The sequence below is a fragment of the Populus nigra genome, chromosome 10 (genome assembly GCF_951802175.1).
Source record: "Populus nigra chromosome 10, ddPopNigr1.1, whole genome shotgun sequence".
Lineage (NCBI taxonomy): Eukaryota > Viridiplantae > Streptophyta > Magnoliopsida > Malpighiales > Salicaceae > Populus > Populus nigra.
In genome coordinates this window covers 7,763,834-7,779,496 of record NC_084861.1, presented here as the reverse complement: position 1 = coordinate 7,779,496, position 15,663 = coordinate 7,763,834, and the positions used below count along the sequence as shown (strand labels likewise).

At 33.2% G+C, this 15,663-nt stretch overlaps 1 protein-coding gene and 1 long non-coding RNA gene across 3 annotated transcripts; both read left to right on the top strand.

The window, feature by feature from the left end:
- The first annotated feature begins 2,134 nt into the window (after positions 1-2,134).
- On the top strand, positions 2,135-8,867 carry LOC133705415 (uncharacterized). The gene is made up of 9 exons (XM_062130601.1): positions 2,135-2,631; positions 3,258-3,608; positions 3,700-3,915; positions 4,401-5,053; positions 5,833-5,929; positions 6,022-6,075; positions 6,156-6,274; positions 7,146-7,336; positions 8,080-8,867. The coding sequence occupies exons 1-9, from the start codon at positions 2,386-2,388 to the stop codon at positions 8,721-8,723; spliced, it is 2,571 nt and encodes an 856-aa protein (XP_061986585.1). The 5' UTR covers positions 2,135-2,385; the 3' UTR covers positions 8,724-8,867.
- A 355-nt stretch (positions 8,868-9,222) lies between these two features.
- Positions 9,223-11,893, top strand: LOC133705416 (uncharacterized). 2 transcript variants are annotated; one of them, XR_009844263.1, is made up of 5 exons: positions 9,225-9,627; positions 9,744-10,683; positions 11,048-11,136; positions 11,246-11,350; positions 11,536-11,893. It is a non-coding gene; the product is annotated as an uncharacterized LOC133705416 (long non-coding RNA). The 2 variants fall into 2 exon arrangements; XR_009844262.1 differs by having other exon boundaries at positions 9,223-9,627; positions 9,744-11,136.
- Positions 11,894-15,663: the final 3,770 nt, after the last annotated feature.

The following is a 15,663-nucleotide window of genomic DNA, read 5'->3' as shown; positions in this document are numbered from 1 at the left end:
TTATAACTAAAATTTGAAACTCATACAAAATTATAATGTATAATTCAAAGTTGTACAAATGACCTGAACATCTAAATCATTAGAGGCCGTTTGTTGGGTTAACGATGCATTTGATTCTTTTTCTAAATTTTGTTTCAATTTAGTCCTTCCACTGTATAGTCTTTTAATCCAAACAGGCTAATATGAAAGAACATCCTGTCTTTAGAGTTTGGGCCAGTAATGGACTCCTAGCTGGGCTATCATCTGCTGCAATTACACTGACATACGATAGCACAAAAACAAATTAAACCCGAAATATTTATTTTAGTCAGTCGATTGCTTGTTGATAATTTATTTTGATATAATTTATTTATTGTGTTATTGCTGTTGAAAAAGAAGTACATACTAAACAACTTGATATAAAAATTAAAAACATTTAATTTTTTTTTAATTTGTTGTTACCTCAAATTTTCTTCGTTTTGACTTTTGAGTTAGCAAGCAATATATCATCTTGGAATCTGTAAAACTTGTACGAATTTAAAATTTATTGATTTATCTATAGATAACAGTGCTTAGCATCTCAAATTTTTTTCAATCTCATAAATAATTAAATGTGATGCTATAGAATATTAAAAACCATCACATGCACGATTTAGCTGGAATTTTACATTCTAAACTTTTCATAATTTTTTTTAAAAAAACTAAAAAATAAAGAGGTTTTACTTTGCCTCTCCTTATAAAACACAATTAGTTATAATAATGTTTTTTTCTTTTTTTTCTTTTTTTTTAATTTATAATAAAAAAAACTATATTTCATCATTTAACTTAAAAAATAAAAAAAGAGGTTTTACTAAACCCCTCCTCACATAACACTTTCGCCTAATAATATTTTTTTTTATATATATATATTTTAATTTTAATTTTTTTCTCATAGTTTATTTTAATTTATTTTTATGAAATTATCCTAATGGTTCATGCCTTAAGTTTAATTGACTAGCTCGGTTAATTTTAGTTTTTTTCTTAATTAATGTTTTTCTCTCAACTTTATCTTTTATTACTGGGTTGATTGAAAATTAAATTTTATAATTTGTTCTGGTTTGTTTTTTACAAGGTTATTCTTGTTCTATGACTCAGGTTGCGAGTTTGACGAATTAACTATGGTTGACTCGAGTTATTTTTTCGTATCATTTTTAATCAATTTTTTTTTCAATTTCATATTTCAACACCGTGTTGATTGTGAATTAAGTTTTATAATTTATTTTAGTTTAATTTCTATTAGATTATCATAGTATCATGACATGAGTCGCAAGTTTGTTAGGTTAACCCGATTTGGCTCGGGTTTTTTTTTTATTTTTTTTTAATTTCATCATTCAACATTGAGTTAATCGAAAACTATGATTTATAATTGGTTTATTTTCTTTGAGATTATTACCATTTCATCAATCTTGTCACGAGTTTAATGAATTAATCTTGGTTAACTCGAGTTGTTTTTTTATCTTTTTTTTTTAATTTCATTTATCAACACTGAATTGATTATGGATTAAACTTCATAATTTATTTCAATTTTATTTCTACAAGGTTGTCTCGGTCTCATGACTTAAGACGCGAGTTTGTCATATTAACTCGGGTTAACCCATGTTATCTTCCTTGTCTTTTTTTTTTTATCATTTAACACTGAGTTATTGAAAATTGAGTATCGTATTTAGTTTCATCGGCTTTCTATAGAGTTATTATAGTCCTATAACTTAACATGCAGATTAAAAGATTAATCCGAGTTAATCTAATAGTCTTAATATTTATAAAAAAAAATATCATATTGAATATTTATTTTGAATCAAATTATTTTTTTTATTGGTTATTAATGTTGTTTTTTAGAAGCTCGAAGTTGATTAGATTATATTGAATTAATCCCCGTATAATTTAATTTTTTTATACTAAAAAAATATTAACAAGAATTAAATATTTATTTTGTGTTAATTTTTTTTAATACAGTCCAAAATAGCGCATGAAAATGAGCTCATTGATAGGAATTTATTTATTGTTCATAGTTCATACAGGGTCATAAAACACAACGACAAAGATTCAGCTACGAGCCACACTTTCAGTTTTTCTTTTACCTGTTTGCCACTCTATACTGCCCTGGGACAATTTTTTTTTTCCTTTTATTTAGAAAAACAACTTCTTAATCTAAAATATCCGTTATCCACAATTAAATAAATAAACATTCCCAAAAATTTTGTGAAGAAAAAGGATAAACCCCCCAAGATTCTCCTCCTTCTCTCAAGATCGACTTGAGAAACCCTAAACCCAGTAAATAATACAGACACCATAAACCCCTAAACCTCTCCCAAAACTATCATCTCTCTCTGTTTTTCTTTTCTCTTTTACAGTTTTAGCTAAAAGGAAATGATGGCTTTAACAATCCCAGCTCACTCCAGTCTCAACCTCCCTTCTCTCCAATACACTCCCTGCAATACCTTCTTGCAAGTTATTAGACCCACAAGAAGAAAACCATCAGCCTCTTCCCATTTTCATATTAACAATAAAAACTCAAACTTCAACCCCAAATTATGCTCCAAAAGCGCAGTGCTTACCAGGGCCAGTGCTGATGGCGGTGGAAGTGGTGCCGTTGATGCCAGTCCACAACAAAAGGCTAGTCTGTAATTCCTAAACTGCTTGCTGTTTTCCAAGTTTGGTTCTTGCTGTCTGCTTGTTGCCAATGTAACATGTATATATGATTGAAAATGATTTTCCAAGCATTGGTTTCTTGATTTTGATTCATGCTGTGGTGATATGTTGATGGTGTCTCTTTATGGGTTTTCTTGCTTACGATGAATGATGGCAGTATCTTTTGAGTTCTGGCCCAGAATTTTTAAGTTTCTATTTGTTTATTGTTTTAATTATAATTTCTATTTCTATTTTTTTTCATTTTGATTCTCTCAGTTTTGTGTAATCACGGAGCCAAGGGAAAAAAACAGGGAGCCCATATCAGTATTGTTTTCCGATAAAGTGCTGGCCATTTACCCATTCCTTTCAGCAGCTAAAGTTTTTTGAAGAAGCTAAATTTGGTTCTTGTAATTTTTTTAGAATTAGCAATTCTTATATTATGTTTTTATTGTATTTTCTTAAGGAAACCTGTGGTCTAGATTGAGAACGTGATAAATTACTACTTAACTATACTAATTCAGGGTTCCTTATTAATGCAATATATGTTGTTGTCGATGGCAAAAGTTCCTCTTTCTATGCTCAATACTGATGCATGATTTCTCAAATTTCAGAATATTGAGGACTCAAAATGTAGCTCATCTAGTTTCAGTGATAACTATGTGGCCTTGTTTGTTCGGATGCTTGGGCTAGATAACGATCCTCTTGATAGAGAACAAGCAATAGTGGCACTGTGGCAATATTCACTTGGAGGAAAGAAGTGCATTGATAACATCATGCAGTTTCAGGGATGCATCAATCTCATTGTAAACCTTCTTCAGTCAGAGTTGAGCTCTGCATGCGAAGCATCTGCTGGCCTCCTACGATCAATATCTTCAGTCAATGTATACAGAGATGTAGTAGCAGAAAGTGGAGCAATTGAAGAGATAACTCGTTTGCTCAGTCAACCTTCTTTGACTCCTCAGGTATAGAAAATTATTTCATCAAATGAAATTCGCTTCTTACCTTTTGGTGTTGAAAATTGGTTCGTTGAAGTAAAGTGTAAACATATTTCAGGTGATGGAGCAAAGTATATGCATTCTTTGGAACTTGTCTGTGGATGAGAAGCTCAGAGTGAAAATTGCTAACCCTGATGTCCTACCTTTACTGATTAAGTCCCTGAAAGATGAGGACATTAGAGTGAAGGAAGCAGCGGGAGGAGTATTGGCAAACTTGACATTGACCCACTCCAACCACAACATCATGGTTGAAGCAGGGGTTATTCCTAAGTTGGTGAGGGTTCTGTCTACATTTAAAACCAGGCAATTTGAAAGTTGAATTTGGTGTAGGATAATGTCATTGATTTGCGGTGATTTACTTTTTAAATGGAAAGCTTCTATGACTGAAAAAGTCTGAAAATGGATGTGTCTGGCTTTCTCAATTGGTTTTGATGCCTTTCTTTTTCTTGGCTCGACATGGATGTTGGAGTGGGCAACAATAAGAAATAGTTGATGTATTTTCTTTTGGTCAAAAGTTTGATGTTGCTGTTGCAGTTGTTTTCCCTTCAGCAATGAAGACATTTGAATTTTCCAAAGTTTGATGCGCATTAGTGGGCTGCCCAATCTGGCTTTTAGTGTCTTCTTTTCTGTAAAGGGTGAATTTATGAAGAAATCCTGTAATATAAAGCCTTTTACGGAGCACTTCCACCCTTAAAAGAGCTTCATTTGATGCTTGCTTTAAGTATTAAGAAGTCTAATCTCCTATGATATTGACTGCAGGCGAATTTCTTAAAATCTGCGGTTGACGAAGAATCCAAGGTCATTAGGAAGGAAGCTAGAAATGCTCTGGTGGAACTTTGTAAGAATCAATACTATAGAATCCTTGTCATGGAGGAAGGTCTAGTTCTTGTGCCATTAATCGGCGCAGCTGCATATAGGTCCTTTAATCCAGCTTTGCATTCATGGCCAAGCCTACCTGATGGTTCAAAAATTGAACATACTTTTAAAGGTCCTTCAAGGTTTGGTGCTTCTGAATTGCTCCTTGGATTAAATATTGATGACAAGAATGCAAACCTTGAGGAAGCTAAGATGAAAGCAATAATTGGACGATCTAAGCAACAATTCCTTGCTCGTACAGGGGCTATAGAAGTGGAAGACACAAAATTGTCTCAAAGTGGATCGTCTAAAACTAGGCAATTTACAGTTTTGCCATGGATAGATGGGGTGGCCAGATTGGTTTTAATTCTTGAACTTGAAGATGAGTCAGCCATTTGCAGAGCTGCAGAGTCAATTGCTGATGCATCTATCAATGAACATTTGCGAAATTCATTTAAGGAAGCTGGAGCAGTCAAGAACTTAATTCAGCTCTTGGACCATAACAATGATGCTATCAGACTTGCTGCTGTTGGCGCTTTGGAGAAGTTATCTATCAGGTGCTGTTTCTTTGCTTTCTTGTTTTGAATCTGTCTTTGCATCCCAGATAACGTTGGAAACTAACACTTTTGTTCTCTAGCAATGCGGTCACTCCATATGAATCATGATGTCAAAGGTCTCTGCATGTGGCAAGGTCAATATCTTGTTGGATTTGACATTATCATCTAAATTTCTGGTGCTAGGTATATTAAATAGAAGGATTGTGGGCAACTTACACATTTGAAAGAATCTGAAACTATGGCAGGGAGAATATGGCAGTGGCTGTTTCATAAGAAACCAAAGAGTTGAGATATTCTTTGAACCATCTTTATAAGCCTTTAATACATGTTAACACCATGATATGCCCTAATCACTTGGTTAGGTTGCCGCATACTAGGGTTTTCTGCTCTTTTGAATCACAATGAAAACTGCGATTTTACTTATGTGACCAAACTGAAAATTGGCAAGACAACTTGATGCCAAAGGTTGGTAAACAAAGCTAGAATTAGGATCAGTTTAGGCTGAACAACATGGTCATCCAGTCTAGTCTGGTGTTTAATACTCTTGCTTTTTATGGGATAACTACTTTCTAAAAGCATTAGGAGGTCATAGCAAACTCTCTTTTGGGTGGAAGTAACTCTCAAGCTGCTGGAGAGAGAGTGAGAGAGAGTTGTGAATCGTCAACTTCATGTTCGAATTTTATTCTCTTTTTCATACCAAACCTTTTATGCTGTTGCTGTATTCTTGATGTATGGCACTTCTCATTAGTATTTTTTTAATATGCATCTTTTTGATTCAGCAATGCAGTTTGTGAGACAATTGAAGCTGAAGGTGTTATGGCTCCCTTGATCAACATCTTAAAGAACTCAGAGATGTCTGAAAGCATGATGGAAAAGGTAGTTATATATTAATCTTATATATTGCCATCAAATTTGTTGTTTATCGTGATGAATCGCTTATGAGGTTGCAAAAAAATGATGTAATGCAGGCCTTGAATTTACTGTCTCGAATTTTAGACCCTAATAGGGAAATGAAATTGAAGGTCAGTTGCCTGCTTCTTGCAACATATTGTGAAAGCTTAGAATTCTCCATATGCTTACCAGGTTTTTTAATGCATTGCAGTTTTATGATGGACCGGTTAATGGATTTAAAAAGGAATTGGATGCAGCAAGAGGTGATGATGCCTCTACTGGATTAAGTAGAAAAGTTGATGAAATGCTGAAGTCAAAAACAAATACCAGGTAATCCTCTTTTAAATTTTTTTTTCCTCTTCTTCCCAAAATCAGATTTGTCTTCACTTCACCATTCATTTCTTTCTTCTCTTTACACAAAATGTTATACTCAGGTGTTGAACACTGATTGTTGATGCAGAGTACCCAAAGTTGTAATGGTTGCCATTTAAGTTTGTGTCTTGGTATAAAAATTTCTCGGTGGAAGTGGCATGCAAAATCCAAGCTTTTCCTCTTTAGTCATTGTCAAGTGATTTTGGAAAATATTAGTTCTACATGAAAACTTTTTTGGTTGAAATTTACTCTAATGTTTTTCTTGCTTGACAAAATATTCTTGAGAAGGAAAAAGGTTCTAGATTGCTATTAAAAATTCTTTATAACCTGAAGTGGTCATAAGATTGATCTTGTAATTTTTTTCCATCCACAGACATTCTCTGTGGGAAGTTATAAAAGTCTAGCCCCATGCCTTACAAAATGCCCCATATTATTATGATTTCCAGCCTCCTGAAATGCTTGACTTAGTGCATTGTTGTTTGATAGCATAATGGCCATAATAGTCCTTGACAGCTATGCTTTGGTGGAGCTCCTAAAAAAAAGAGAGCATCCCTTTCAATTATTTATACCCAGGGCCACCTTATCTGTCCAGGGCAATTTAACAGAAATGGGCAGATTATATAATGGGTCAGCCTTAGAGATATTTAGACAGGATGCCAACTGGAAATAAGTTTTTTTTAGTTATCTTGAAATAGGATTTTGATTTCTGTGAATGATTTACCATTTATGCATTTGTTGAACCAAGTGTAGTGATCTATCATGTGACTATGAAACTACATGCATGACAAATCATTTTACTGACACTTGTGTTGACCTTCAAATCTCACAGACGAGACGTGTTGGACCTGGATGTCGTTGCTCGCCTAGTTGATATGCTAAAGCACCCATCCCCAGAGCTACAAAGAAAAGCAGCTTCTGTCCTTGAGTTTGTAGCAATTAGTGACTCAAGCATGGAGACAGTCATCTCAGCGAATATCGAATCTGGTCTGCTTGCTATTTTCCAACAAATAGAATTGAACGGTATGTGAGATGATTGCCTCTACAGAATTTTTTTTTTTAAATGAAGTTATCTTGAGATATGTTTTTGTGCTTAAACAATGGTTGGAACTTTGTAAATTAGTATCTTGCTTTGATTGAAACTTTCCAAGATATTAAAACTGAATTTAACATCTTTTGGTTGTTGGCTGTTGCTTTTGTTTTACTGCTTTTATCCACCAGGCAACTCCATACAACCTATGCGATTTTTATATTACTGACTATTGATTAATTTTATTCTTATCGTGTTCTGTTGATTTTAAAGTTTCATAAATATTAGCAGGTTTTTAAAAACATTTTGACAATTAACTGCTATTTGCTGAAGTACTAGTGACTACATGCATGTAAATGGCCTACTTTTCACAAATTCTAGCTTTAGGCACAAATGAGACATTGAAAATAATGTTTTTTATCACTGTAAAAGTATTTGAACAACTTGTATGTACCTTCAATTGTTTTTCTTTCTTTCTTTCTTTTTTTAAATAATGTCAGAAACATTCCAAATTTTGTCCGAACCTTAACAATTTGGCTGCTGTGGGGAGTTTACAAAACGAACTTGATTTCTTTAGTGACAAAAAATGTGTTTAATTGAAATTTTTATCTATATTGATGAATTGTCTTTGTTATGGATCACATTTCGTATTTTATTTTTCCGTATGCAGTATAATTTGTCATTGATTGTACTGTTTCAGATGTGATTATTTTTCTGTTTTTTATATTTTTGGCAGAACTGGAATCTGATGATGACAGTCAGCAGACAGAAATACATGCCATTCAAGTTGAAGAGGTTGGTCTTGCTATATCTTCAGCCTCCCGGTTACTCACGAAGCTTCTTGATTTGGAACTGTTTCGACACACTATAAACCCCTCCCTTTTCACTAAGTTGCTTCGTAAAATCCTGAAATCAAACATTCCTCTTCAGTACAAAGATTGGACTGCTGCTTGCCTTGTTAAACTCGGCTCTCTCTACGGTCCTACTCCCATCCTTGAATTTGAGAATCCAATCAACATGGAAGTTACCCTTTACGAGAAGATACCAAGACTAATAGACCAAATGAGATCCTCTTTCTCTTTAGAAGCACAAGAAACTGCAGTTTTAGAACTCAACAGGATAATTTCTGAGGGAATGGTAGATGCCACTCGAGCTGTTGCTTCTGATGGTGGAATATTTCCATTGGTGAGGCTAATAGAGGGAGGAAGTGAGAGGGCAGTCGAAGCAGCCATATGTATCCTATATAATCTAAGCATGGATAATGAAAATCATGCTGCAATTCTAGCTGCTGGGGCGGTGCCAGCTCTGAGGAGAATTATCCTGTCAGAAAGATCACAATGGAAACGAGCTTTGCGTTTGCTGAGGAATTTACCTACATGATTAGACAAAATCTTGAAGTCAGTAGTTACCTGGAGACAGTTGCCAAGAGTTGTATGAATGTATACATGAATGCTGATAAAATTCTACTCCTTTAGAGAATCACCTAATGAAATTTATGAATCTACAAAGATAAGATTTCTTCAACGGCTTGTTGGGCCTTGGTGATTTTATGCCTTTATTCGTAGTACAGCTGTATCTTGATTACCTTATACTCCCATTTTCAAATGTCTCTCCACACGTTGTCGTGCCTGGTCTGCCATAATTTTGAAGCTTACCTTTACATAAAATCTGGTGCTTCAGCTTTTTATTTCTATCCGGAGAAGATATATTCGCTTATGGAAAGATATATACACTGTAGTGAAAAAAGAAATGGACATGCCCGCAGCCCTACAAGAACTAATCATCACGTATTATTGAAGTTCAAATAAATAAAAGAAAAATTAAGAGTAAGAGAAACAAATAAAGAAAGTTTTAGGTAGAAAATGATTTAAATGCACGCACAGCTGAAGATGTTAAAGTAGCATGATCATGACATTAAAAATAACTAAAAAAATTATTTAGAATTTTTTGTTGATCTCTAACAGAAAAACGAGAAAAACAGCCAGAGACACAAAACGCATGGGCATGGCTTGCTTATCCTGCCACTCCATGACCAAAACACTTTGAGTGTTTGTTTTTCTTCCCTCCAATACCAACTCTCCATCTCCACCATCCAACACTGATCCGAAGCCTCTTCCAGTTCCAGTTCCCACAACAACAGCAAGTACCAGAACCAAAAGCACCACTACTCTACCGTTACCGAGAAAGGAAACGAATCCACAACAGACGATAACAAAGAGCTCAACCTTAAGCACATTGAAAGCGTCGTTGGTGCTGGCAGTTATCGTGACTATGAGAAGCCCATGTATGTCCCCTTCTCAACAGTACTGTTTCTTTACTTTCTCCTTTCTATATAGATATACATATATAAATATTGGTGGGCATTCTCCTTTCGTGTTACCCTTTTTTTATGGTTATAAGTGACCAAGAGAAGAAAAGGAAGAAGTCTGGGTTCATGGAGGAGGGAACAGTGGGAAGAAGCTCAGAGAGACTGGAGAGTGGGTTGCCACCAAAACTGATGGAGGATTTCGTTCCAATAGTACCTTTTTTTTTCTTATTAAATTTAAAGTTCTTTTTAATATTTTAAGGTATATGAAATGAGAGAACCTTGTCCTTTTATGGGTTCTATATATGTGATTCTTGATCCAGATAATTTGGGGTTTCAACTTTTTAAATCAAGAAACGGGATATAATTTGCCATTGTTCAGATGACATTTAGAAGAAATTCATGTGCTTGCAGATTGAGAGAGGATTGGATAGCTGTTTTCCGTTTTAATTTGTTTTATCTGGAATTCGAACCAATTGGCTGTCCTATGTTTCACAGGATTGAAGTCAGTTATGAAGGTACTCTTCCTTCAGAATTTTGAGTTTCGTAGCAGAAAAATCATTTTGAGGCTACTTAGCATGAGCTTAAATCACAACACAGCCTTTTTTCTTGGGCACCGCACCCTGAAAGATTAATATTGGTGACTTGTGGGACTGGAAGAAATGAAAATGCCCATGGAATGATTTACTTGAATGCTCTAAGAACTCTGGGTACCTTTGTTACTCATAATGGATTGGCTTGCAAAGATGGAACCTTCTCAGGATTACAGTTGAAAGCTTTTTGAGTCTGCAAAATTGTTTCTTTTTACCATTTTTTGTTGTTAGAGAAATGATAGAGCATCATGTCTAGTAATTAGTTTGGCATTTAGATAGATGGTTTGTAGAGTGATACAATAAATAGGAAAGTAGATTGGGAACTTGATACTCATTGTACATGTTGGCCTGAACCAACAAAATCACCCCTGGAAACTTATGTTAGCTGAAGTGATTATGAACAGCCGAGTGCTTGAGCTTGCCAGTTGAAAAATGGTGTAAGGTTTGTTGAAGTAAATAGGTGTCGTCACCTGGATTCATTTTCATTGCTTGTTCATACTTTATGATCACTGGACCTGGTGTGATCAACTTTAAGCTAGATTCATCAACTTCTGTTTCTCTTTCACCTTTTCATTTCCATTTTCACTCTTTTAGGGATTTAACTAAAGTGCTTTCCTTGATAATTACACCATGTGTTTCCCTTGCATCTGATCCTGTAGACCATGGAGTCAACGGGAAAAAAATAGTTATATGAAAAGCACAGCATACTAAGATAAAACTGTTCTTTTTATTTTATGTGATCTTGCAGCATATGACATTTTTCCTGGGAAACAAATCTGTACTGTGGTGTCTTTTTTTTCACTCAGGTTCACTAGAAGCCAAGAATCCGCCTTCTATTTGCTATTGAATCAATAACGTGATTGACCAGATGCTGGTTTGCGTTATTCTTTTGCAGGTAAAAGAACTTTAATGTTCTCTTTTCGGTGGGCCATACCAATTAATTTCTTGATGATCTGCTCATGTAAAATTATCAGTTGAGATAATATAATGTTTTGCTATATTAGTTCGAGAGTGTTACCGAGCTGTACACAAACCTTCCAACTTGTGGGGTGACACCCTTCCTGCCAGTATAGATATCAATTTGAAGGGCCAAAAAAGCTTCACTGCAGGTAAGCAGGTGGATTAAGCAATTAAAATTCCACAATGTAAAGTTGCATAATTTACAGAAGAAACCAAGATACATCTCCTGCTTGGTCTTAATTTATCTTGTAATTCTTGTCATCAAAATATGTAACATATATGTTGCAATATCTATGTGGTAACATCTACTGAGACAGCAACATCTGTTTACCAGAAGAAACAGTCTTGGCTCTCCTTAGGAACAAGATGCTTACCTGGGGAAGAATTGCTAGCCCGGCTTGGATCTGGCACATTAAGAAGGGTGTGATGGCTAACTGGGAGCCTTACATAGGATTCCGAGAACTCCTTTATATCATACACGTGGCTAAACTTGATCATGAACGTGATTCTTGTTGCTTCCGAGATCACTGTCCCCGGACACGAAAAAAGATGTCATGATTAGCGCTTGAGTGTTGAGGCATTATCATTGTCATTATTGATTTTGTTTCTGAAGAAAACATTATTAAGAAAAGAAACCTCGTTAAGGTGAAATTGATTATTTAGTGAATAGAAAAACGTTGGGTTGCATCTTACTTGTTCAAGCCAATAAAAATAAATTAAAATAAATATAAAAGGAATTATTCGCCATTGATATTTTGGCTGCTCCAGAAATACATTTAGTATTTTGGGAGATGAAGATAGGAACAGGGTTTTATTTATTTCAAGAAAACGCGTTTACTAATTTCTGTGAAATGGAAATGAATTATTTGTTCAAAAGAAACAAGTTCTTCCTCGTAAGAACATGATCCTGTTCTCTCAAAAAAGAAAACTAGCAGAATTGCTTTTGCAAAGTGTTTTTACGACATGAGGGATGTAAAACCATTAAAGTATCCATAAAAGAGTAAAGCAGAGGCAAAAATACAGTTACTCCGTACTGGGAAAAAAAAAAAATCTTGTGCGGATCCTCGAGGAAAAATGAGATTTTGTTTAGATTTGAAGGGTAACATCAGTGATTTTACTTTCATCGCTGAAAAACAACGTATACACATAGCTCCTGAAAAACAAGCCTAAAAGAACTGTTCCTTCTTTTTCTTTTTCATAATTGCTTTAATGGTGGAAACAGAATGTTCTGCTGAAACAACGATTGCTTTCAATGGAGGATGTCAACAAAATACTACCTGTTGAAGCCTTGACCATTGACCCGTTAACTTACATTTTACACTTCCTTTTGTCGATGCTTTTGGTGGAGGACAAGGATCGGTAGATTCAATACCAGTTTCATATATTAAAAATTTAATATCATTGTGATATAAAATTATTTTTTAAATTTCATTTACTAAATTATTATTTTTAATTAAAATAAACCAGTGATATGAACTCCATTCTTATTATTTTATTTTATTTTATTTAATAAGATTGAGCATAATAATAAGCCTTGAAAATTTCAAACTTTAAAGACCTTCCACTTAATAATATATTAAAAAATAATATTAAATTATTTTTTAAATTTCACCCGATAACTATAATTTTTTAATCAAGATTATTTTTTAACAATGAGCTTAGGAAACAGGAAAATAAAGAACAATAATAACTAAAAAAATTGAAAATTTAGGTAAATGGTGCTCATATTTTTTTTTTCAGAACTGGAGTTGGACACCTCATACTTCTAAAACTGGAGTTTTTTAAAATTAAAATTGGAGATTGATCTAGGGAAATTAATTAAACTATAATTTCGCAGACCTGCATTGTTATTTCCTGGAGTCAAGAGTTACTAAACTCTTTCTTTATCACATGGTATTGTAAGAAAAAACAAAAACATCTTGATTTGATGTGCTAATGTATATATACTGTGGGGACTACCCTTTAACTCCTTTCTGTAATTTGAGTTGGAGATATTAAATTGATATTTTACATGAAAATATATTAAATCAATATTTTTTTATGATTTTAATATACTAATGTTAAAAATAAAAAAAAAATCTAAAAATTAATAATTTTAACACATTTAAAAAATTATATTTTTAAAAAATAATTTCAATCACAATAACAATCTCACTAAATAATTGAGTGCATGGAAAGCATTTACAGTGCAATATGAAAAAGAAACTCCACATGATCTCAGTTAGTCTCCACTAGCTTGGCGTGAGGTTTTGACCGTAACTTTAGACACATATTACTTTAAATTGTGATAGTAAAATTTATTAAGATATGATGTATAACTAAGAGGATCATAAGGGGTATTTTAATATTTTTACATTGTCTTTTTTATTTTTTATTTTAGAAGTTGTTGGCGCCTGTTTTACACGCCCCAACGAGTGGGCGGAGCTTACGCCATGAAGGAGGCACGTGAAACGCCTCTCGGTGGCCAAACGCTGTCCAGATAGATGTGCAGACATGCCCTCTTTCACATGATACGGCGTGTGTAGACGTATCATTGATGGATTGCCGCGTGGCACCTGATTGTTTACTTTTTTTTTCTTTTCTCTCCCTAACAACTAAAATATACAATTGTTCTCTGTTTATTTGTTGTCTGCTTGGATCTGGTAAGAGTTGTTAGAACCAAACACCTTGAGTCTGACAAGCATACTAGATGCAAGCTACTTGGGTTTGGGTATCATGTCAGGTCCAAGGTTTTTGGGTTTGACTTAGCCGTTAGATCCAAGTATTTTAGGCTTTTTAGCTCTGACATGATTTGTTAGATAAAAAAAAATTAAAATAATTTTTTATAAAATAATAGTAACTCGCTACAAAGTAAAAAATAAAATAAAATAGTGTATTCTATAAACGTACTCGTGTTCTTTGGAGTCGGGAGTGATGGTATTTTACTGGTAGAATTTAAGTTCAGCTTCGCATCACGTGGTTCCTAGAACTGCCCATGTTTTGAGCCTTGATTATTCTTGCCACATTTTGCATACAGCGATAGAATTCCAACTACGGAGATTGAGACTCATCAATGTACTCATCTTCCTTCATCATTAATTTGCTTTTAGATACAGTGATCATTTATTCTTAAAGAAAAAAGGTTTTCTTCTTCTTCTTCTTCTTCTTTTCTTTCTGGTACTTAGCTTTCTTAATTCTCTCGCACTCGATGCAATATTATAAATTGATATTAATTAATTACTATCCAAGACGAAGAAGACAAGAGCTTCACTGTTGTCGCAAATTTCTCCTCTCGTTTCTTTTTCCATCTCGTCAGATTAAATTAATTAAGAGTTGGATTAACTAAGTTGTTTTTTCCCCCCTGAGATCAAGTTAACCATCTGGAAAACGATCTGATCCGTGCACTTAGTGTGGTAATTTAATTTTAGAAGAGATGACAAAGGAAAGAGAAAAATAAAAGAAATAGAGAGACCCAGAAGCACGCGGAATCTCTAATAATAGTATTTATGGTAATATAAAAAAATCTTAACAAAATAAATATAATGATATAAATAAATATTATCCACAAGGGCATGAGTGACCACACAACTTGATAAAGAATGACACGTGTGATCATTTTAATTACCGTTGGTGATATTTTTTAATGTTATTATTTTTTTTTTGTTATATTTTCAATTATACTATAAATAACATCATTGAAGTTTTGATGAGTTTTTAAGAATCGTTTTTTTCTTTTTCCTTTTTTTAAATCAAAATATTGTATTTGGACACCATTTTTACTAAACCCTGCTATTTTCTAATACGTGATATTTTTTTTTGGTTAAATATGCTAGTTTTTTTATTATAAAAAAAAGTAGTGTAAAAATAATATTTGTAGTGGAAGCAATGTTAGTATAATTTAACACTTTTTATACAGGTCTGAAAAGACACAATTACCCATTCAAGTAACATCCTTAAACAAATAGGTTTTGCACATTCTCGATGTTTATTACAAGCTATTTTAGGAAAGAAATTGATTATGTGTAGATCATATGCTGTTGCTATTGATTTTGGATAGAAAAAACTGACAAAATGATAGAGTAAAAACTAAATTATTATTATTATATATATATATAAACAATCTATACGTGAAATATAACTGAAACTCTAGCACTATTTTTATTAAATGAATGAGAATCTTTTAACACATGGCGGCAAATACCACTAGTTTATATGAAAGCTTCGTTTAATTATTGATGTGGAAACTCATAATTCGTTAAATTTAAATTATAAAAATAATAATTGATGGGATATTCAAAATATTTTATTAATTGGAGGAACTTAGTTGAGGATTTTTAGATTTTAACGAGTTTTATGTTTCTTAATGAGTTTTAAAAATGTATTTTATTTGAGAAAATATTAAATTAATATATATTTTTATTTTTTATTGTGTTAAGATTAAAAATAAAAAATATTATAAAAATTTATTTTTAAATAAAATTAT

What these genes read in the sequence shown, in the direction of transcription:
- LOC133705415 (XM_062130601.1), top strand. Translation starts at nt 2,386, where the DNA reads ATGATGGCTTTAACAATCCCAGCTCACTCCAGTCTCAACCTCCCTTCT. An exon ending in AACCTTCTTTGACTCCTCAG is followed by an intron (nt 3,609 to 3,699) that starts GTATAGAAAATT and finishes AACATATTTCAG; the next exon opens with GTGATGGAGCAAAGTATATG. An exon ending in CAGGGGTTATTCCTAAGTTG is followed by an intron (nt 3,916 to 4,400) that starts GTGAGGGTTCTG and finishes TATTGACTGCAG; the next exon opens with GCGAATTTCTTAAAATCTGC.